General features: G+C 39.4%; 1 protein-coding gene across 5 annotated transcripts in view; it reads left to right on the forward strand.

Moving 5' to 3' along the window:
- The window catches only part of RPS6KC1 (ribosomal protein S6 kinase C1), a 118,170-nt gene that overhangs the window by 37,975 nt on the left and 57,182 nt on the right, over positions 1-23,013 (forward strand). For all 5 annotated transcript variants that reach the window (XM_063303424.1, XM_063303433.1, XM_063303443.1 and 2 more), the window contains one exon: positions 22,387-22,508. In XM_063303424.1, the coding sequence (XP_063159494.1) occupies positions 22,387-22,508 (122 nt within the window). The remainder of the gene's footprint in view (positions 1-22,386; positions 22,509-23,013) is intronic.

Consider the following 23,013-nt stretch of genomic DNA (forward strand, 5'->3'; position numbering starts at 1 on the left):
TGTAATATTTTTGGGCGTCCCAAGTTTCTCAACTAGTTAATTCTGCCATAATAGTTTCCACCCAGTTTTTTACATTAATAAATGAATGAAGCTAGTGTACTCTCACAAATAAAATCTGTCTCTCTCTCTCTCTCTCTCTCTGGGTATTCTGGTTAGCTTAACATATGCAAAACAATACTATCTATATACTACTAAAACTGTCATGTCTGTTTGTTTGTAATCTTTAACTGGGCAAAACAGTTCATCATAGGCCAACAATTTTTGAACCAAGGTACCTGAAATGGGCTAACTTACAGAATGTGTCCAAAATCCAGGATCCATGGAATTGAAATTTGGCAAATTTTATAAAACATTTTATGACATAAAAATGATCATAAAACAGTTTATGACATAATACAAAATGTCATAAAACATTTCCTGTGGTCAACTCTTGATGTTTGGCTGTGCTGTACATTTGGATATGAATGACATGGACTGTCTTCGAGGCAGATACATCTCTGAATATCTCTCTGAATTTTAAAGAACTTTTCCAGTGAAGGCAGCACATTAGAAGCTCTGCCACTGTTGAAGGAATTGAGGAATCTGGTAAGGAAATATCTCTAAAACGATGACCCAATGGATCACGGGTTGTCTAGTCAACAATAAAACCCAATAGAGAGCATCACCCAAGGGAACAGCAACCAAACTCTTTCCTCCACCAGCAGAAAGAGACAGGAAGGTCCACCCAACCACACTAACCCATGGATCGGGATAATAGCCATGCTTTTAGTGCTCTTTTAAAGGCTGATAAGGTAGGAATCCTACAAATCTCTGGGGGAATGTCGTTCTGGAGGACAGATTTTCAGCCTGTATTTGCTAATTATCTGGAAGAGTACAGTAATGGTATATTGAATGTGTAGATACTACTAAGGAAATGTTATTCCAATGGTCTTCTTCTTTTTCATAGTGTTTCCCCTGCATGCTTGTTTTTAGACTGTACTCACCTAGTTTTTGCAGTTACTGAGTTATTAATCCATGATGCAATGACGAGGGTTTGTTTATCAGCCGGCTTGTTGCAGAGCTTGGCACCGATTTAGGCTGAGAGGGAATGACTGAACCAAGGTCAACTAGCTTGCTTCCTTGCCTAAGGGAGGACTGAAACCTGAGTCTGTCCAGTTCTACTACAGCACCTAAGCTACTGGACCATGCTGTCTCTCTTTAACAATATGTAGTAATATAATTACAATTAATAATTTTGCCTTAATAATAATGAGAGCTAATATAGTGTATTAGTTAAGATGCTGTATTAGGACTGGAGATTCCCTGGTTCAAGTCCACTGTTAGCTGTGGAATCTCACTGGATGAGTTTGAGTCAGTAACTGTCTCATCTCAGCTTATTTTCCAGAGTTATGCTAAAAACTGGAGCGAAGGCTGAGGTTTCAGATGAATTTCTCCATTCTTGTTGCCTTTTGTTGTGAGAAAACTATCTTCTGGTACCTCTGTCCTTGATTTTTTTTTCTTTCTCCTTCTCCCCACTCTCTGCCTTTAACTTCTAACCATTCTGCTATTTTACCGTTTGAACCCAGTTTGGGGATCACAAGCATTACATAGGATTGTGTGCTGGTGTCTTTAAAAAATTAGGGTATCATTTTCTGCTGAAGATACAAGTACAGATACAAACTATTACCACATGATGGCATCAAGCATGTAGAATATGTATATCCCAAACTTTAACTGAAATCTACTGAATATAAGATAGTCCCTCCTCTGCCCCCGCTTGTTCACTAACAATTTGTCATATTTTAACAAGTCATAATGTTCTTTTACTTTGCTTGGTATAGTCTATACTAATTAGAGATTTAAACCTTGTATTTGGTGGTGGTGGTGGTGCAAAGTATGTGTCCTACTAGTGAGCTACAGTTTTTCTTCTTCATAGACATTTATCTTGGACTGATCCTTGGACATGTGTGTATTGAACTTGCTTTCAGATATAGAAACTTTCCTTTTTTTAATAAAAGAAAAAACTGCCCTCCAATGCCATAAAAATTCATTCTCCCAATCTGCTTTGGGATGCTTGAATTGCAGTTGCTTCCAGAATTGAGTACTGTATAACCATTTGTATCCTCCTGGACAGAAAGTTAGCTAGAGTGCTCTTTTTTAAAACAGCATCTTCAATATTCTTTAACTCTCATTCAAGATGGTGGAAGTGATTTTTAGACTTTTTATCTTTGGAGGATCTTCCTTGCAAGGATTTGTCTACCAAGAAGCTCTGATGCATTAAGGATGATTTCTCCAAGCTGACACCCTTCAGATATGTTAGGCCTGCAAGTCCCCAAATTCCCAATCAGCATTGCCAATAATTAAGTAGAACCCTGGCCAAGCCTGTATGCCCTCCATCCTGTGCTAGATAACAGTCCTCTGTGCCTTCATGTCACAGAAGCAAGTTGCTAGCAATGAGCAAGATGTTGCTCAAGGCCACTGCAGGACTTTTTGTTCCTTAAGGCAAAAAGATAAAAACCTACTTCCTACTTCAGCTCTAGTGATAGGACAGACTGTCCTGCTGCAGCTGAAGTCAATAGTTTACTTAGGTTATCCAGGCTCATAGCTCTGTCCTATATCTTGCCTACCTCTGGTAAGGCATTCTTAGCATCTTCTGTCATTACTGGTCTTTTCATTAGAGACTGCTGATGTTCCTTCTTGCCCAAGGGTCTATGCAACCTAGCAGAGAGCACATGGGAGACGCATCCTTTTCATCTGTGTTGGGTGGTGGAAGTAAGTGATGCTGTGACCACCCTCTTTGAGTGTCTAGGGGCTGTGGGGGTCTGCATGGGGAACAACAGGCTTCGGCTGAACCCTGGTAAGGCGGAATGGCTGTGGGTTAAGGGCTCTGCCATATCCGGGACTTTGTCATCTTTGGTTCTGGATGGGGTTGCACTGCCCCAGACAGACCCGGTGCGTAACTTGGGGGTCCTCGTGGACTCACAGCTCCTGCTCAAAGAGCAGGTGGCAGCTGTGGCGGAAGGGCCTTTGTACAGCTTCGTGTTGTGCACCAGTTACGCCCTTTCCTGGATTGCGAGGCCCTTCGGGCAGTCACTCATGCCCTTGTTATCTTCCATATAGACTATTGCAATGCGCTCTACATGGGGCTACCCTTGAAGAGTATCCGGAAGCTTCAGCTGGTCCAGAATGCGGCCCCGCTGGCTATTTTTGGTACCCCTAGAAGGGAGCATATAACACCTTTGCTTCGCGAGCTGCAGAATACCAGTTTGCTTCCGGGTCCATTTCAAGGTGTTGGTTATCACCTTTAAAGCCCTACATGGCATGGGACTGGGTTACCTGAGGGACCACCTCTTCCCCATTACATCAGCCCGCCCCACCTGGTCATGCAGAGAGGGCATGCTGTGGACCCTGTCTTCAAGAGAATTCCATCTGGTGGGGTCCAGGAGGCGGGCCTTCTCTGCAGTAGCACTCGCCTCTGGAACATCTTGCCCCCGGAGGTGAGATTAGCCCCATTGCTCCTAGCCTTCCTGAGGGAATTGAAGACCTGGCTCTGCCATCTGGCTTGGGGCAGGGAGGAGAATAGTCATACTTGGGGTTGGCTGGTGCCTTGAAGTGCCCCTTCTACACAAGGACTGAATGAGACCATAGCCATCGGGATTTTATTATATTTGGTAGTTTTTAAAATTGTTTTAGTCTATATTTTATATTGGAATTTTATTATATAGTTATTGTTTTATGTTGTAAACCGCCCAGAGTCCCTCCGTTTGGAGGAGATGGGTGGTGACAAATTTGATAAATAAATAAATAAAAAATAGTCTCTGCTTAAGAGTTGAGAAATAAAATACATCTAAACACAAGAATGAAGACTCCTTTGAGTAGCCCTTGGTACCTGATAACTTCATGAACATGTCCATAGTGCTTTCTAGACAACAGTGAGTGCAAAAGTGATTTGCCACTGCTTTTTTTTATTTTTTTAAATTTCCCCATGTCACCCACATCTTTATTTCCTGATGGTCTACTGTCAGACTACATTCAGATCAGCAGAGATTGGCTATTTGCTGCCTCCTAGTGCACAAAATATATTTACCTGACAATAAATGCAGGATGCACGTTCCCCATTGAGATGTGCAGCATTTGTATTCAAAATGGGGAATATGATTTGGGTCAATTTTATGGGGATGTTCAGTGTATCTATTGGCAGCTCCTTAAAGAAGCCACTTCTTTTCTTAGGTTCACGTGTCAGCTGTCTAACTGTAAGCCCTTCAAGGCAGTCCAGAAAAGCAGCACAAGTAGCTCTGCATTTATTGTTACATTAATAGAATCTTGCAAGACTGAAAGTATTTTCCCCCTCTTTTTCTTTTACTCTGGAAAACTAGGGAGGGTCCCTTCTGAAACATTTCCCACACTGTGGGCTGAGATATCTTTTACACACTGGTTGCCAGTCTGTGACTCTCCCTCCTATCTCCCAAGGTCATTCCCACATGTTACATTAGTCCCAGAAAACCATGAGTTTGAGTCAAGGAGACATTAAAAGGTAGTGACAGAGTACGGTCCATGGCCACACCTGTTGTTTCCTTCTTCCCTCCCTGTTCCTTCTGTGGCTACTGTGTGAGCCCCTGAAAAGGTGTGGTGTTTTGAAGGATCCACTAGCAGGTACAGTTTCACCCATGATTTTTTGCAGCTGTCAAGCCTTGCCAGGTCGGCAGACTTAGGAAATAAGAATCACTAGAAATGTCTTTATTGCTAGTAGGGTAATGTAACACAATCAATTCTCCTGCTCAACGTATACCAACGTATACCTGTAATTAAGGCAGAGTTGCTCTCTTTCTCATGCTTTTCTGTCCTGTTTCCTACTCTGCTTTCCCAGGGTCTGTTAGACATTCCATCACAGCACCTTTTTCACCTTGGATTCAAATGCTACATACCTGTAGTTCCTCAGTGTAATGAAGGTTCCCTGTTTCTACTTGGTGCATGTCTACACAGCCTGTGTGTCCTAGAAACCCTCAAGAGGTGGGCTTCAATTCACCAGTTTCAGTACTGCATCAGTTTAATTATTTGTCAGAAATAAACTTCAAGCAGTTAACATCCAGAGACATAAAACATAATAAAACATGATAATTAACACTAAGGACATAATTTCATAAAATAACAGTAAACAACCTAACGCACCAAAATCAAAAGGCATCCAATCCATCCTTTCCCCAAAGCTGTCCAAAACGATTCAGTCTTAACCGGCTTTTGGAATACCCATCAGGGTTGGCACCAACCTGGCCTTGGGGGGAGGCTGTTCCATAAGGCAAGGGCTATCACTGAAGAATGGTGCTTCTGGGCCCTTGGTTATCTCACCTCCTGAACATGAGAGATTACCAGTAGCTTCTCTTGTAAGGAATATATTGGATGTTTGTGGCAGGCAAATACAAACAGAAATGCCCTTCCTTCTCCAAACTCTGTGCAGAAAGAGAAATATGTCCTGACCACCCCTTTCTTTAAAGACTGCTTTGTGTAGGATTTCTGGTAGAATATGTCAGATTGTGAGCAAAATTGTTTTGACACAGATTTTAAAATCCAAATATTTTCTTTTTAATAAAATGTCATTAAAAAAACAGGAATAGATACATGTCATATTTTCATGAAGGAGAATGGTTTGATGAAACAAGCTGTGGCAAAAATAAATGTTCTGCCTGCACCTTTGCTAAAGGAGGCCAGCGGTGATCAGGATTTCCTCATCACACAGTGACACTGCTTGGTGATAGACTCCTGTGTTTTATTTTCCTCTCCAACATTCTTTCTAGTTTAAACTTTTGTGCACAGTCCAACAAGAGAAACGGAAAATCAAAGAAATACGGTATTTCCCTGAGTTGTAACCTTTTATCGTGGCCTAGGTTCTACCAGGAAATGTTGGCCATGAAGCCAGCCAGCTGAAGATTGCCAGAACTGTCTCTCAGGACCCAAAGACATTTACCCTAAGTTATTTGAAAACTGTAGCTGTGTTTTGTGGATGTTGCTTACTCTTGTCACTTTTTTACTTATAAGCATTTCCAAGAAAAGTGATCTGCCTGCCACTTCAGGGTGAAAAGTATTATATACTAAGCTTTGGTTGGAGACTGGGATGCTGCCCAAATCCTTCCCATTAGGGATGCTCTAGAAAAAAAAGGCTATATGTATCAATAAAATAAGTAAGAAGTAGGATCAATCAGATTAATTTCTGTTTATTTTGTCATGACAACGATTCTGTCCCTTTAATATATCAAATACGTCTCAATTCTAAATCACAGGATATACTTTTTTTGAAAAAAAGAAAACCTAGAACGAAGAATCTGAAACCACTTGCATAAATGGAACCTCCCTTAATTCAGTTTCAGTACAAAGCCACACATGCTGCAATCATGATAACAGCATGAAAACGATCTTCAATCTGAGACCAAAGTTCCTTTAGTTTAGCATTTTGTCTTCTTCCATGACTAGATAGATGTCTTTGGAAGGCTCACAAGGATGCCAGAAATGTTACAGCCTTCACAAGATCTGGTATTCAGAGATGAACTGTCCTGGGAGATTGATGAGGTTATTCTGAAGGAGGCAAAGAAAAAAAAAATCATTCATATTTATATCTAGATAGAAATGAGAGAGAATTTAGTATATACCTGTATCAATAGAAGTTAATGATGATTTTCAAAATAGTTCTGACAAGATGTTCTACTGCTTAAAACTTCAATATTTCAGAAAGCATCTTTCCCTTTGTAAGTCAGAATATTAAGAGCTACCGAAGAACTCTTCCCTGCATCCTCCCATTGGGAGTAGTACATTATAGGGAGACACAGCAGGATTTCTTGGCTGTAGCACCCCGATTATGGAATGCTCTCCCTGCTCAGAGGTCAAAGTGTTGGTTTTGATTTCATACCAAGGAAAGACCTAGCTGTTCATCTGGGCTTTTGATTCTCACTGACAGCAAAGTTAAAGTTCACATTGCCAAACTCTGTAAGTTAGGCTGAGTCATGATAGTTTAATCAAGGACACACAGTAATCCTTCAGGCTAGTCAAAGAACCTAGTTTTTCTGTATCCAGATTCAGTGATGCTACCACTAGCCTGCTTCTGGCCCTCTTTTTCTGATTCTGTAACAGGAGTGGGGAGCCCATGTGCTGCATGATCTTCCCTGGCTCCTCAGATTTGGCAGCAAAATGACAGATTTTCAGCAAAGTTGTGTTATGGGGTTTGTTTTTTGTTTTCGGAACCAAGTGGAGAGTAATTATATGAACTATATTTAAATAATTTAATTTCAATTAAGCTTAAATTCAATATTTCACCAGGAGTGCAGTCCCCAGTACGGCATGAAAAAGGACCTGTGATGTCTCCCGCCCCCCACAAGTCTCCCCCTCCCAATCTAGCAGGTGGCTGAAATTCTGGTACACTTAATGAGACTTCAAATAAAGATCTTAACTAAAATAATTTTCAGTGTCAAATCTGATTCAGGCCTCTGTATTTCTACAGAATGGTTTTCTAACTGCCTGCGTGCCTCCTTCAAACTGATGCCATGAATCAGCCTTCAGCAACTTGATGCCTTCTATGTATTTGGATGCCAACCCCTTTAATGCTTGCCCATGCTATCTAGAAATTCTGGGGATTAAAATTTCAGCATATCCAGAGAGCATCAGAATAGGGAAGACTGCTATAGGACATCATGGGTTATGGCTGAAATTTGCTACACCAGTTGTAGAGAAGGACATGATCTAGATCATCTGTAAAACTGATGCTGGAGTTTATTAACATGAAGAGCAGCCTAAGGTTGATACACCCCTCCAGGCGCATTTATTGCCCTCTGATTTAGTGAATACCCTTTTTATTAATTGATCCTTTATAGTAAGTCCTCAAATGAACTATGTACCACATCAGTCTCTCCCTACTTTTATAGATGGGCTGGAAATGAGGCCATGGACAGACTTTGAGCATTCTTTCCAATGAAAGGAATGCTGTTTGCATTTTCTTAATGTTTTCTAAAAAGTAAGGCTTTTTGTATAGATACTGTTGGTTTATTTTATTTTTTTATAAATCGCCTTGGGTGTTTTAATGCAAAGCTGGAAGGCAAATGTTTTTATTGGAAACCAGGAAACCTCTGCTTCTTGCAGAGCGTTCTGGGGTATACAGATCACAGTTATGGCTTGTAAAGCACACTCATGATTTTCCTGCAGTAGGTTTCATTTTATTTCTTATATAGAAGTGCCTTGCATCAAGTTGTATCTCGATTGAAACTATCGTTGAAGTGGTTGTAGGAAAGGAAGAAAAGCTACAGGCTTTGCAGATTGCAAAATTTTTATTTTTTTTTAAAAAGACCAGGCACTGCAATATCTTCCAGGAAATGTGTAATGCAAATATTTTTCCTGCAGTCCCTGTATTGAAGTTGTATTCCCTGTTCAAGCTGGTTTCCAAGGATCAGGCGTCTGCTAGGTTCCTCTTTGTTGTCTAACAAGTTCCTCTTATGCTACTCTGTTTCTTGGCCATCTTTCTCTGCACTGAGCTGCAAGCTCTTCCAGAACAGAATGCAAAGGGAACGGGAATCCTTTCCACTCTTCTCCCTTGTTCTCTCCCACTGTTCCTGGAATCTGGCTGAGCAGCCTTGGAACATGGCTTTGAAAATAACCTTGTCCTGTTTACTCCAGAACTTATGCTGGAAGAAGAGGAGGTTTGGACACATTTTTATTTTCTTATCGAAATAGAGAACCTATTTCTGAAGAGGTTTTTTTCTGTTGGTTAAAATCCCAGGGACTGAAATTCAACAAGAGCTACAGGCAGCCCTTAACACATAACAAAGTTATCTCATGCCAGTTTAACTGTGTTTGTTAAAGAGCAGTCCAAATAAGAATGCCTCATAGTTTCAAAAAACTAATCTAACTTGTATCTTGACAGATGCCAGATGAAAAGTAGAAGCCCTTGTGACACACGCTCCCTGGTTCGCTTTATGGTCACTCACTGATTAGGAACACACAGAAATCACTTTCAACCGAACACTGAGGCACTTCAGGTTCGTTTGGAATACACAGAGACCCAATGAATTTAAAGTAGCAGCAAAACTTTACTAGTTAAAATGAACATTTGCTCTTTCTCACACTCACACACACACACAGATGTCCCCACTTACCTACATCCTTCTCAGCCAAGCTGCCAGGCACCAGCTAGGGCAGGGGTTCCTAAACCTTCTGCCATCATACCTCTTTTTAGTGTAATCTTAATGGACACACCTCCCTTAAAAATCCAAACACCAAAATGAAGACAAATGGACAATGAAAACAATACAATGGAACTTTGGGAAAGGTGGATTTATTGTAACAATGTAACTAAAAGGTTTTTCACACTTCTCTGGTCTCTGTCTGCATCTCCCCAAGGGAGGTAGACCTCACAGTTTGGGAAACCCTGAGCTGGAGTGACAGAAGCCACCAAGCCTGGATCCAGGACAACTCAAAGAGTGGACAGGCTTCAGGACTGATTCACAACAGACTGGCAACTGTTGATGGGGTGGGGGTGGGGGGTCCGTGTGCTCAGGGCCAGCCTCCTTTGTCTGCTTCAGGTGACATTTTTCTTTTGACCCTTAACTACTTCCTTCCTTCTTCTCTAACTCCCGAAGAGATCTTTTTGACAAGATTCCTGGCTTTTGTCTTCTCTGCTTAACTGCCTGCTTCATCTTTAGGTTATGACAGCTTCAACCTGGTCTCACACCACTTCCGTATGGGAGATGGCAATCACGTTAAGAGACTTACCCAATACAGTTTTTTCTTGAGGTTCCTGCTTTATCTTTCACCATGTATCTTGTGGATGTGACACTTTTTCTGTCACTTTAAACCTGGAGAGGCAATCTGCAGGCCACATAATTTCCCCAGCCCCATTTCTGTATTTCATAAAGGCCCTCTAAGATTATGCCCTGAAATCTGTTGCCAGACTGCTGGTTTGCAGCAGTATCTTTATCATGTTTTCTAGGTAGAAGGATATACTGTATGATATTTGCTCAATTCCCACCTCAATTTAACCACCCAAAGTCCCTCTTTTGAGGGAGATGGGCGGTGGCTAAATTTGAGTAATAAATAAATAAATAAATAAATAAATACACACACACACACACACACACACACACACACACACACACACTGTATGGTGTTAAGCCTCTGCAAACAAGATGTGAAAATCTGGCCCTGCCTCCTCTATGATGTCACCTCATCATGGCCTATGCTGAAATAAAAAAGTAAAAATAAAATTGCATCTCCTCACTTGGTGGAACAAGGTTGCACATCCCTGTCTTAAAAAGAATCCTGTAAGACTTAAAGGTTATTTGATTTTTTTGATTTTGGTACTGTTGGCAGATTGTTAGGAAAGCCTGTGGCCCAGGAGAGATCAGAAAAGTCACACACCAGGCATTTCTATAAAAATAATTTTTATTTACAGAAAGCAAACATATTTAAAAGCTTCTGCATTCTTACAGGCTCTCAGTGAGAGCTGCTTAACTCTCTACATGCCTACACAGAAGGGAAACTGAAACTAAAACAAGTCCAGGCAAGCTCTTCTCCCAGGTGCAAAAATTAACATCCGAAAAGAGGACAATTAAATTCAACCTCTTCACCTGGCCAAAATGGTTAGTTACCATAGTAACCTTAATCTATAGTAGAAAACATATTAACAGGTGCTATCTGATTGGCAAATGTGCTTCTACTATTTAAAATAATCTATTTGACAGCATTTCCTTAGTTTACTTTCAGGCTAGTTTGTACTGAGAACCTCTTCTTTTTATCCTAATGTGGGGATAGAATAAGTAGAATAATCAAGCAGTTGGTGCTTTAGATAGAATAACAAGTCCCACTCCAATCAAGGTGTGTCGTATCAAAGGAGTAGTACATCTTTCGTAATCTCTGGCCTTTGGTTGACTGTGGAATGATGGGAGTTAATGTTTGACACATCTGGAGAGAGCCAGGTGTAGTGTTATGGTATGGTTCACATATCCACATAATTGGCTAGGTTGACATGTTTTTTACTAAGTTATAAAACGTAATTTTTAAACCATAATTGTTAGGTTCAAACCTTGTGCTGGTTGTTAGGACATGCTGAGTGAAAACCAAATAAAACATCTAGTGACTTAGTGTGATGAGTGAATGCGGTCTGTATGATTATTGACAGAAATCTTACATGCATACTCATCATGCTATACTCTTTTGGGGTAAACAGCATTATATGAAGCACAGAAATGGAGTAAAGAATAGTTAAAAAAAACCACGGCTCGAGATAAGGAAAAAAAGGAAACATAGCTAAAACTAGCTTATACCAACACCATTCAATACACCTCTCCATATTTTTCTATTCTTGCGAACCATTCTTGCTTCCACTATATCCCTACACTGCTTCGTATATTGTCTTTTTGTTCTTAAACTTCTCACCTTTCGTTTTGAGGATCCCATTAATTCCATCCAACTATGACTTTCTCTGTCTTCCATATTCTTTTGCCGCTCATTCTTCCTTGAGATATTTGTTTTGCAATTCAGTCTTCATTCTCTCTGTGTTGTTGTTTATTTGTTTAGTCGCTTCTGACTCTTCGTGACTTCATGGACCAGCCCACGCCAGAGCTTCCTGTCGGTCGTCAACACCCCCAGCTCCCACAGGGACGAGTCCGTCACCTCTAGAATATCATCCATCCACCTTCCCCTTGGTCGGCCCCTCTTCCTTTTGCCTTCCACTCTCCCTAGCATCAGCACCTTCTCCAGGGTGTCCTGTCTTTTCATTATGTGGCCAAAGTATTTCAGTTTTGCCTTTAATATCGTTCCCTCAAGTGAGCAGTCTGGCTTTATTTCTTGGAGGATGAACTGGTTTGGCATCTTCTTGCAGTCCAAGGCACTCTCAGAATTTTCCTCCAACACCACAGTTCAAAAGCATCTATCTTCCTTCTCTCAGCCTTCCTTATGGTCCAGCTCTCGCAGCCATATGTACGGGGAACACCATTGCTTTAACTATGCGGGCCTTTGTTGTCAGTGTGATGTCTCTGCTCTTAACTATTTTATTGAGATTTGTCATTGCTCTTCTCCCAAGGATTAAGCGTCTTCTGATTTCCTGACTGCAGTCAGCATCTGCAGTAATCTTCGCACCTAGAAATACAAAGTCTTTCACTGCTTCTACATTTTCTCCCTCTATTTGCCAGTTATCAATCAAGCTGGTTGCCATAATCTTGGTTTTTTTGAGGTTTAGCTGCAAGCCAGCTTTTGCACTTTCTTCTTTCACCTTCATCATAAGGCTCCTCAGTTCCTCCTCGCTTTCAGCCATCAAAGTGGTATCATCTGCATATCTGAGATTGTTAATGTTTCTTCCAGCGATTTTAACTCCAGCCTTGGATTCCTCAAGCCCAGCTTGTCGCATGATGTGTTCTGTGTACAAGTTGAATAGGTAGGGTGAGAGTATAGAGCCCTGCCGTACTCCTTTCCCAATCTTAAATCAGTCCGTTGTTCTGTGGTCTGTTCTTACCGTTGCTACTTGGTCGTTATACAGATTCTTCAGGAGGCAGACAAGATGACTTGGTATCCCCATACCACTAAGAACTTGCCACAATTTGTTATGGTCCACACAGTCAAAGGCTTTAGAATAGTCAATAAAACAGAAATAGATGTTTTTCTGAAACTCCCTGGCTTTTTCCATTATCCAGTGGATATTGGCCATTTGGTCCCTAGTTCCTCTGCCTTTTCTAAACCCAGCTTGTACATCTGGCAATTCTCGCTCCATGAATTGCTGAAGTCTACCTTGCAGGATCTTGAGCATTACCTTACTGGCATGTGAAATGAGTGCCACTGTTCGATAGTTTGAACATTCTTTAGTGCTTCCCTTTTTTGGTATGGGGATATAAGTTGATTTTTTCCAATCTGATGGCCATTCTTGTGTTTTCCAAATTTGCCGGCATATAGCATGCATTACCTTGACAGCATCATCTTGCAAGATTTTGAACAGTTGAGCTGGGATGCCGTCATCTCCTGCTGCCTTGTTATTAGCAATGCTTCTTAAGGCCCATTCAACCTCACTCTTCAGGATGTCTGGCTCTAGCTCACCGACCACACTGTCAAACCTATCCCTGATATTGTTATCCTTCCTATACAGGTCTTCTGTATATTCTTGCCACCTTTTCTTGATCTCTTCTTCTTCTGTTAGGTCCTTGCCATCTTTGTTTTTGATCATACCCATTTTTGCCTGGAATTTACCTCCAATGTTTCTAATTTTCTGGAAGAGGTCTCTTGTCCTTCCTATTCTATTGTCTTCTTCCACTTCCGCGCATTGCTTGTTTAAAAATAATTCCTTATCTCTTCTGGCTAACCTCTGGAATTTTGCATTTAATTGGGCATATCTCCCCCTATCGCTGTTGCCTTTTGCTTTCCTTCTTTCTTGGGCTACTTCTAGTGTCTCAGCAGACAGCCATTTTGCCTTCTTGGTTTTCTCTTTCTTTGGGATGTATTTTGTTGCCACCTCCTGAACAATGTTGCGAACTTCTGTCCAGAGTTCTTCCGGGACCCTATCTACTAAGTCCAGTCCCTTAAATCTATTCTTCACCTCCACTGCATATTCCTTAGGAATATTAGTGAGCTCATATCTGTCTTATCTGTGGGTCTTCCCTAATCTCTTTAGTCTGATCCTAAATTGTGCAAGAAGAAGTTCGTGATCTGAACTACAGTCAGCTCCAGGTCTTGTTTTTACCAACTGTATAGATGTCCGCCACCTTTGGCTGCAAAGGATGTAGTCAATCTGATTTCAGTGTTGTCCATCTGGGGAAGTCCATGTATAAAGCCGTCTCTTAGATTGTTGGAAGAGAGTGTTTGTTATGCAGAGTGAGTTGTCTTGACAAAATTCTATCAGCCTATGTCCTGCTTCATTTTGTTCTCCCAGGCCATGCTTACCTGTAATTCCAGGTGTCATTTGACTGCCCACCTTAGCATTCCAGTCTCCCGTGATGAAAATAACATCTCTTTTAGGCGTGTTGTCCAGTAGGTTCTGCAGATCCTCATAGAACCGCTCTACTTCAGCTTCTTCAGCATCTGTGGTTGGGGCGTATATTTGGATCACTGTGATGTTAGATGGCTTGCCCTGAATTCGAATTGAGATTTTTTGGATAGTATCCAAGCACTGCTTTAGCCACTTTCCTATTAATTATGAAGGCTACTCCATTTCTTCTGTGGTCCTCTTGTCCACAGGAGTAGATCTGGTGGTCATTTGATGTGAAGTGGCCCATTCCAGTCCATTTCAGTTCACTGACGCCCAAAATGTCTATCTTGAATCTTGACATCTCACCAATAACCACATCCAATTTGCCCTGGCTCATAGATCTTACATTCCAGGTTCCAATGGTGTGTTGATCCTTAGAACATCAGATTCGCCATTCACCACCAGCACCGTCGGCTGCTAGCCGTCCTTTCGGCTTTGAGCTAGCTGTGTCATCACGTCTGGGGCTAGTTGAACTCATCCTCTGTTCCTCCCCAGTAGCATTTTCACCATCTTCCGACCTGGGGGTCTCATCTTCCGATGGTATACCGACATATCTCTGGTTGTACTGATCCATTTAGTTTTCACGGCAAGGATACTGGGGTGGGTTGCCATTACGTTCCCCAGGGATCGCATGTAGTCTGACCTCTCTGTCATGACCTTCCCGTCTTGGGTGGCCCTTCAGGGTTTAGCTCATGGCATCATTGAGGTGCTCAAGCTCCAGCACCACGACAAGGTAACGATCCTTTGCTGAAGCATTCTCTCTGTATGACCAACCATTTCAATGTATTTCTTTCACAGTGGTCACTCACATTGCATTTAATCCACATTCATTCAGTAGCTGTTTATTCTTGGTCCTATAGCTTTTTGTTTGCCATACACACTTAAGTACCCCATTCCCACTGTATTCAAGTTACTTCTGTGTTTCTCCTGACATACCAAACTCTTCTCTTCATATAATGTATTGGACAGACGTCTGCTGTTATACATAGCAATTTTAGCTTCTTTTGACAACATTCATTCTTCAGAGCAGTCCACATTTTGGCTACTACCTTTCTGCCAGCATTAGCATGTCTTAGAATTTCTCCATCCATCTTTAGTAAACATTCTACCAAAGTACACAAATTCATCCACTTATTCAAGTTTTTTTTGTCATTTCTGTATAACTTGTATTCAGTCCATTTTTCCTGTCAAACACAACTGCCTTGGCCTTTGATACATTAATTTACAAATGCATACTTCTTGCATCATGCAGTCTAACACTTGGTGCAAATCATTTGTGTTCTCAGCCAACAACACAGCATCATCTGCATGGAAAAGTACACATGCAGTATATTCAACTCCCCAATCAACACACCTCTAACATCACCACAAGCCTTCCACTTGCCATTAAACATTTTAAACACCCAAAGGGACATCCACGTTTTACTTCCTGCTCGGTGTTGAACCATTCAGTAAGCATTTCAGTTATTTTCATCAATGCATGCTTTATTTCCACCATATACTGTTCTTATTGCATTCAGCAGCCAACCTCCATATTTGCACAAAACATTGTACGTTCATTCCAATCATTAAACCTTCTCAGTTTCATAAATTATTTAATGACATGTTGAAAAGCAAAAAAGCTGGTTCTGTACATTCCCCCCTGCCATAAAGCCATGCTACATTTCCCACATTTAGCACATTGTCATCTCACTTAGTCTTTTAGATAAATAACTTTTCAGGAACATTTAATAAAGCAAGCCCCTGTAATTTTAAACATATGTATTCATTCAGACATGTTAAAGAAGTTAAATAACCACGCCATAAGCAAACCACACCCCCATTTTAATGTTTTTTCAATTATACCATCATCTTCTACAACATTCTCGCAGTACTTACGGCTTCTTTTCATCGTTTTTTCTTTGTCACTAGTATTTATAGGATAGGAGGTTGGAGTGAGTGGATTGCCAGATTACCAACCTCCTGATCATAGTGTGATTGCAGCGTGTGATTGATTGGCATCCGTGTTTGTGTGTGTGTGTGTGTGTGTATAGATAGATAGATAGATAGATAGATAGATAGATAGATAGATAGATAGATAGATAGATAGATAAATGTTTTATTTGAATTATAGATGTATGCATGCTTATCCATACTGGGGTGTTGTTTTAAATATGTATGGTTGTTGCATTTGGATAGTCTTATTTGCTAATATTTGTTTACTGGTCTGGCTATTAAGTTGTGAAGTAATTTTATAGGATGCAATACTGAAATTACTTTGTTATTCTAATTTGTACCATACCTGGGTAAAAGCACTTTTTTTTAAAAAGTATTATTACTATGTCTCTGAATGGCCCAAACACTTTTTCTCTTCTCTCTTTCCTTGCTCCCATACACTCAGACATGTCATCTAAGAGAATAGTTTTTTTTTTCCTCTGGATCACATTCATTCATAATCAGGGCAATGCACAGAGCTCTCTGGATCTCAAGGCAGACTTCTCAGGTAGATTCCCCATCTCTTTGCTAGTCTTCAGTTGAAGAACTACTGGCTACATTCAAGGAAGCAGACTTGTTCTGGTGCCTAGAGCTTGCACCCAAGCCACTTCTAGGGAAAGACTGGCAGCAGCACCAGCTTGAGGTAACCTCTTGGGGGATGTTGGCAGACTAGGGCTACCAAACAAGTTGCAAAAATCCATGCAACTGTTAGATTTGCAGCAAACAGCAAGAATTTTCTGTATTTCTTTGATGCCACCTAATAGTCACCCTAATGTATCTGCTATATTTGCCTGAAGTCCACTTCCACCACTGCTACAACTCCCCCCCATCATGCTACCCTAGACAAATGCTGTCTGCAACAGACTGTGATTATTTTTTCCCCAAGACTGAAGGTCTGGCTACAGCAGCAATCTCTGCAGGGGAATGTAAAAGAAGTCAAGGCTACCACGGGTTGCCAGCCAACTTCTGAGCCCAGTTCAAAGTGCTGGTTATCATCTATAAAGCTATATATGGCATGACACCAGGTTGTATCAGGGACTGCTTTACTTAGTATGATTCTGCCTCTCATGTCCAATCAAACAGAGAGGGCCTGCTTAAAGACCCACCCCGATAGCAGGGGTGTGGACCAGAAGAAAGGCCCCTTCAGTAGTGGCCTCCACACAATGGGGTATACCTTGCTGTTTTTCTCCTGACATTTTAAAGGGCACAAAGATGTTTGTTTCAGTGGGCCTTTGGCCATTTGTAAGGAATTGTGGGCGTTTGTCTAGTTTTTGGTTTTGGTTTTAGAGTTTTTAATGTGTGTGTGTGTGTGTGTATTATCATAAATTATATTATGATCTTGTACATGGCCCTGAGTCTTTTAGATTGGAGTAGTATAAAGATAAGGTAAAGGTAAAATAAAATAAAATAAAATGAATGAAATAAAAGAAAGACAAGATAAAATATTTTGTGTCCCCTGCTTAGATAAACAACAGTCCCCTACTCTTTATTACATCACTGACTCTTATTGATGGTCAAATTAACCTTGGCCCCTCCTGCATTAATGAACTCCTACACCGAGGGTTCCTGGTCCCATACTTGCCATTGCTGAGCCCTGAAGCTGCTTCTGTGAAATTAACAAGCAGAGACCTTCACTGATAAAGCAAACGGATTTTCTCTTGGCTTTGAAACCTACTAAGGCAAGTTGTTTGACACATACACACCAAAAAAAAATCTCATTTACGTTTCAATTGTTGCTTTTTTTTCCTGGCTGAATAATAACTTTAAAAATTAATATCCCTTACTTCCATTGGTAGGATGAAGGTGCAAAGCATTAAATTGACAGTGGTTGTAAAATATATATTAACAATTCTAAATAAGTGAGAATTTCATATTTAGGTTTACACATCTCTTAAATTTTTTAAGCTACTCCATAAATAATATATTATGGACTAAGTATATGAATGTGGCAAGAATGTATTGTTGACATATTCTGTCTGACAACTTAAAGCTATATTGCCAGATAAAATATCACAATGGATATTCATTAGCTTGTCTAAAAGTAAAATTATTATCTTTCTGAGATGTATGGGTATTACACCAGATCAAGGTGGGTGATCTGCACCTACAACGACTCCACTTAACCCTGTCTTGCAACCTGCGAAGTATCGCTATTTGTACTGCTGAAATTTAGGAGCAAAAATGTTCATGTTTGGTGGCACAGTTTTTCCTGTGTTTTGCTAAAATACAATGCAAATGGGTGAATTAAATCCCCATTTGATCCTTAAACCTACCGTTTCATCAAATGGGCTGCACATTTCAGCCCCTCACCCAGCAAGGCCACTGCACCCTTATCTATGCTGCCTATAGCACTTGGACCCTGATTTTAATAAGCATGACCCCAGTTGTAGAAAGTTTGCTTGTGCCACTTTTACAGATTCAGTTAGTAACATAAATTTGGGGTTTAGTGACTTTTTTTTATTCTATACTTTAGTGTTAGCTGCTCTAAATATTTAACTGGGATATAAACCAGTCAAACAAATAATTTTATACGTCTGTATTAACTTTTAGTAATGCTTATGCTGGGTTCAGTTTGGTTAAAAAGTAGCATATCTTTATACAAAACAATGTGAATTTAACACACGATGCTATGTTTTAATTTAACCCCCCCTTTTTTTGCTACGTTTTCATTTGTGGATAGTATATTATTATTAATATTTTTATTAATGATATTATTATTATTTATAATTTATTAGGCATGTTCATACATAATGTTAATCCATAGTTAATGTTACCAGAACAAATCTAGACAAGCTTTATACTTGCATGCTATCCCCATCTTCTTCAGCACAGCAACAAGCAAAAAAAAAATTATTTTACATTATAGATTAATTGCAGCTTGCTGTGCTGTCTGACCTTGGAGGAACAATATAACTCTTAACTTGGATTAATGGAAACAAGCCAACTTTGTTTAAGAGTTTATGAGTTTGTTTTATTTTGATTAACCATAATTATAACCAACCATAGTTTACAGTTTGGACAATAAGCTAAACTAGAGATAATCTGAACAAAGTAAACTTCATAATTTTATTTTATTATTAATTTTATTTATTTATTAAATTTATATTACCGCCCATCTCCCCTGATGGGGGACTCTGGGCAGTTTACAATAAAAGCAATAATAAAAACATCTGAGCTTCAATAATTCCTTCTGAGCCACATAGGAAGTGCATTAAATCAATTAAAAGAAAATGGGAGAGGTTCAAAATGATACAAATCTGAATTATTTTCTTTTTATATGACACAGTTAAACTGGTATTTGCTAACTTTAGGCATGATGATGGTCACTAATTTAGACATTTTTAAAAGAGAATTAGACAGATTCATGGAGGATCAGATTATCAGTGGCTACTAGGCTTAATGACTATAATTTCAGAATCATAGGCAGCAAGCCTGGAAAACCAGCTGCTGGGAAAAAACACGGAAGAGAATTATAACTGTTCTGTATCTTCTTGTAAGTTTCTCAAATACATCTGGTTGACCACTATGGGACACAGAATGCGGGATTAGACATGCCTTTGACCTGATCCACAAAGCCTTTCTTATATTTTTAGAAATGGCAACTAGCCCCAGCTGTTCAGAGCTCTTTTGCCATCATCATCGTCGTCGTCGTCATCATCATCTATATTCCTCAGTACCCACTGACAATGGGAAGCCCATGGGGCTTTTCAAACTTGGAGCTGGCTCGGGTGCCAGGGTAGGAACATATATTTATCCTCCCCACACTGTGAGAACCTAAGTGTTGTACCAGCATAGTTGCAGCAAATACAAACCCAATCAGGGTTGCTGATGCAAATAAAAGAAAATATTCCTTCTCTTTAACATACAGGATGATTTGCAATGGAAGCAGCAAATAGCTAAAAATGGCTAGAAGCCTGTATGTGTTGCTTGGTAGCTGTATAGTTATTTTTCATCTTTTCTTTTTTAATATTCTGTTTGCAGGAATGGTGAACAGAGCATCTAAAATAACCACTTTCACATTGCAACAAACACATCATCATTTGCTTAAAAAGAGTTATAATTACAGTTGACGAAGCATGGCCACCATAAAAATGCATTAGTTTAGCTTGACACATTAATTACCTGTTTTTGCAGATGTTTTTATATATTGTTGTGCGAACAGATTACAAAATAATTACAGGAAAGTCATATGGAAAACAAGCTAAGGGGGTGGTTTCTCGCCTAAATATTTTCATTCATGTGAATTTGTGCGAGGCACAGCTGCTGTATAGCAAATGGGGAGAGAGAGAGAAACAGGAGGAATCTCGAAGGGTTTTTATTTGAAGGTCTCTGTCATCAGCATTATCACACTTTTTATATCTTTCTTCAGAGGAGGATCTTTTGCAAAAAAAATAAATCAACATTGCCTTATTTATAAAAGTCGGATTCAGGTAAAAACCCTTTGATCTTCGTCAAATGAAACACAAATATCTGCTGGTATCAAGGAAGACACCTAATAGAAATGAATATTTTGTTTGAAGAAAGATGACCTTGCCTGATTGTGCTATAAAGACTAATTAAAAGCTTTAATATACCTAACACTTAAATTCCTGATGTGTTTTTTAATGTCTAGAAGACTCTCAAAGCATAAAAATCTCAAGGATTATTCAGAAGTAGTGTGACTTCATACTCTATTGAAAATCTCATGACACTTGAAGGCAATGTGAATTTGAATATCTGAAAATCATTAATTGCAACTTCAGCATTTAATGTCTTCTTAGCAATACAATTAGAGGTATTTCTTTAGCAGGGATGTGAATTATTACAGGGTCAAAATTAATTGTAGTTTCTTTCATTTCATGAGAAACAAGAAATATTGAAAATAGCAAATTAAAAATATTTACATTGTGGATCAGGTCAAAGGCATGTCTAATCCCGCATTCAAATATTTACATTAAGTAATTAATTAATTATAAATAACATTCATTACATGTAATTGATAGTAAACTGAAAATCTAAAATTTGGCAAATCTTGAAAATTCAGACAATTCTAAATCCAATAAGTGAGTATCTGAGAAAAGTAGAAAAGAGGAACAAAAGGGGATAGAAATTCACTAGTTTATTTTGGTACTATCATAACATGGATGTTATGGATGGCCCTGACTCTTTGGCCTTTTGGAAGGCCTTGAAGACCTGGCTTTGTGCCCGGGCCTGGGGTCCTGAGTGTGTGAAGTGTGTGTGTTTCCTTGCTATATTGATACTGACAGATTATAATATCTCTTGGCTGCTATTTGTATTTAATTTCTTTATTGTATTGTGTTTTAACTGTTTTTATGATTGTTCGCCGCCCAGAATCACTGGTTTGAGATGGGCGGCTATACAGATCGAATAAATAAGTAAGTAAATAAATAAATAACATGCTGTATATATGTAGGCAATCGCTAGACTTTGTAGTATATTTTTGTGTCTTTCTGTGTATGAATGTCTATACATTTTAAGATAAAAAAGGGTGCCTTAGGAATCAGCAAAGTTTTGCCCTTAGAACCTCATAAAACCCTAAAAAATGAAAAGGTACTTTTTATTGGCCATATCTGTGTGGGGGAGAGGGGTGCCTCCCCCTCACCAAATGCTAGGGAGCTACATTTTTTGCAACTGTGTTCTTGTATGGGAGTGTGTGTTTGCTGTGATAGTTTTTACATATTACAGGCAAGATCTTACAGAAATACTGGGAAACGTTTCTCATTTATCTCATGGGGATATGTTTATACTAACATTGAGAGAGACAGAGAGAGAAAATGAATTGCAATAGCTGGAGGCAAGCCAGTAAGGTGGGAAGAGGAAGTGGAGAGACAGAGTCTAGGGTTGGAAGGGCTACATATTGCAGTGGATCATGTGAGGGAATCTGGGACAACTATCTGGAAAAAAGAAATGAAGGCTGAGATAAACAGATGTTGCATGATTGGAATGGAGGGTGAAAGACTTTCTGTTTCCTTTCTGAGAAATAGGATTCTGTTGCAGAAAAAAGTGGGTTCAGTAGCTTGATTTTGTGTTTTTGGCATTCAGATAATGTTCTTTCATAAATTTCTCACTTGGGCAAATTAGTTTTATTTTAGCCACAGCAGTTTGCCTTTTTAAAAAGTTGTTTCTCTAGGATTAGACTGGATTGGATTCAAAAGATGTTTTGTGTTCTGAGGCTTCAACCTAATTCCATCTTCTATTGTCTTTTAGTCTCACCAGTTTGCCTTTTTGCACATGGGTGTTTAGTGACGTAATACCTTACTACAGTAGTCGTTTTTTGATGAACATCCTGTGACAACCATTTGGTGATAGGAGCAACAATGCATAAAAATTCCTACTGTGACCACCTTTCCAGAAAGCGATTTGTGTCCTGAGATTTCCCAGACTACAACTGAAAAAGAAATTGTTGCAGAGGTTTCAGGCTTATAATTATATTCTTTTATATTATACAGGAGAATCAAGTCCAACCCGTCGTGAAGCAGTGAAGAGGAAGACTTCAGAATATCTGATGAGAGCAGAAAAAATTTCTAGCCTTTACTGTAGATCCTCATCAGAAGATGGCTCAATATTTGGTGTAGGTTCTTTTTATTTCTAAAATAATTTAATTTTCTTGTGTTGTTTGTGTATGCATATGGACATATGTGTGTCTCCTTCAAAACTGACTGAATTTCTTTTGGACTAACAGTACCAGAAAATGGATTATGCCAGTTAAGTAAATATGTGCATGTATGGAATAAAGGGCTGAAATCATAGTGAAGGAAAATATCCCGTAGTCTTCTATCTGGTTCTTCAAAAATGTTACATATTTATCCATTTTCAGTTAAGAAAGAATACCACAGCCAAGATCAGCATTAGCATCTTTATATGTAGCTAAGGAAAACGGTTTTTAGTTTAATTTTTTCCTTGTTAGTGAGATTAAGTACAAGTAAATTGATAGAGATTTCTGTAACCATATTTAAAGAAGATGGATGTAATCCTTAGGTTTTATTTGTGAGGATCAGACAATCAGTTATCTTGAGTACAGATTATGTGTGTATTAAGCAAGTAATTAGAGACAGGGGATTGTCTCAGATTGGGAT

Source organism: Candoia aspera, chromosome 1 (assembly GCF_035149785.1).
Source record: "Candoia aspera isolate rCanAsp1 chromosome 1, rCanAsp1.hap2, whole genome shotgun sequence".
NCBI classification, from domain to species: domain Eukaryota; kingdom Metazoa; phylum Chordata; class Lepidosauria; order Squamata; family Boidae; genus Candoia; species Candoia aspera.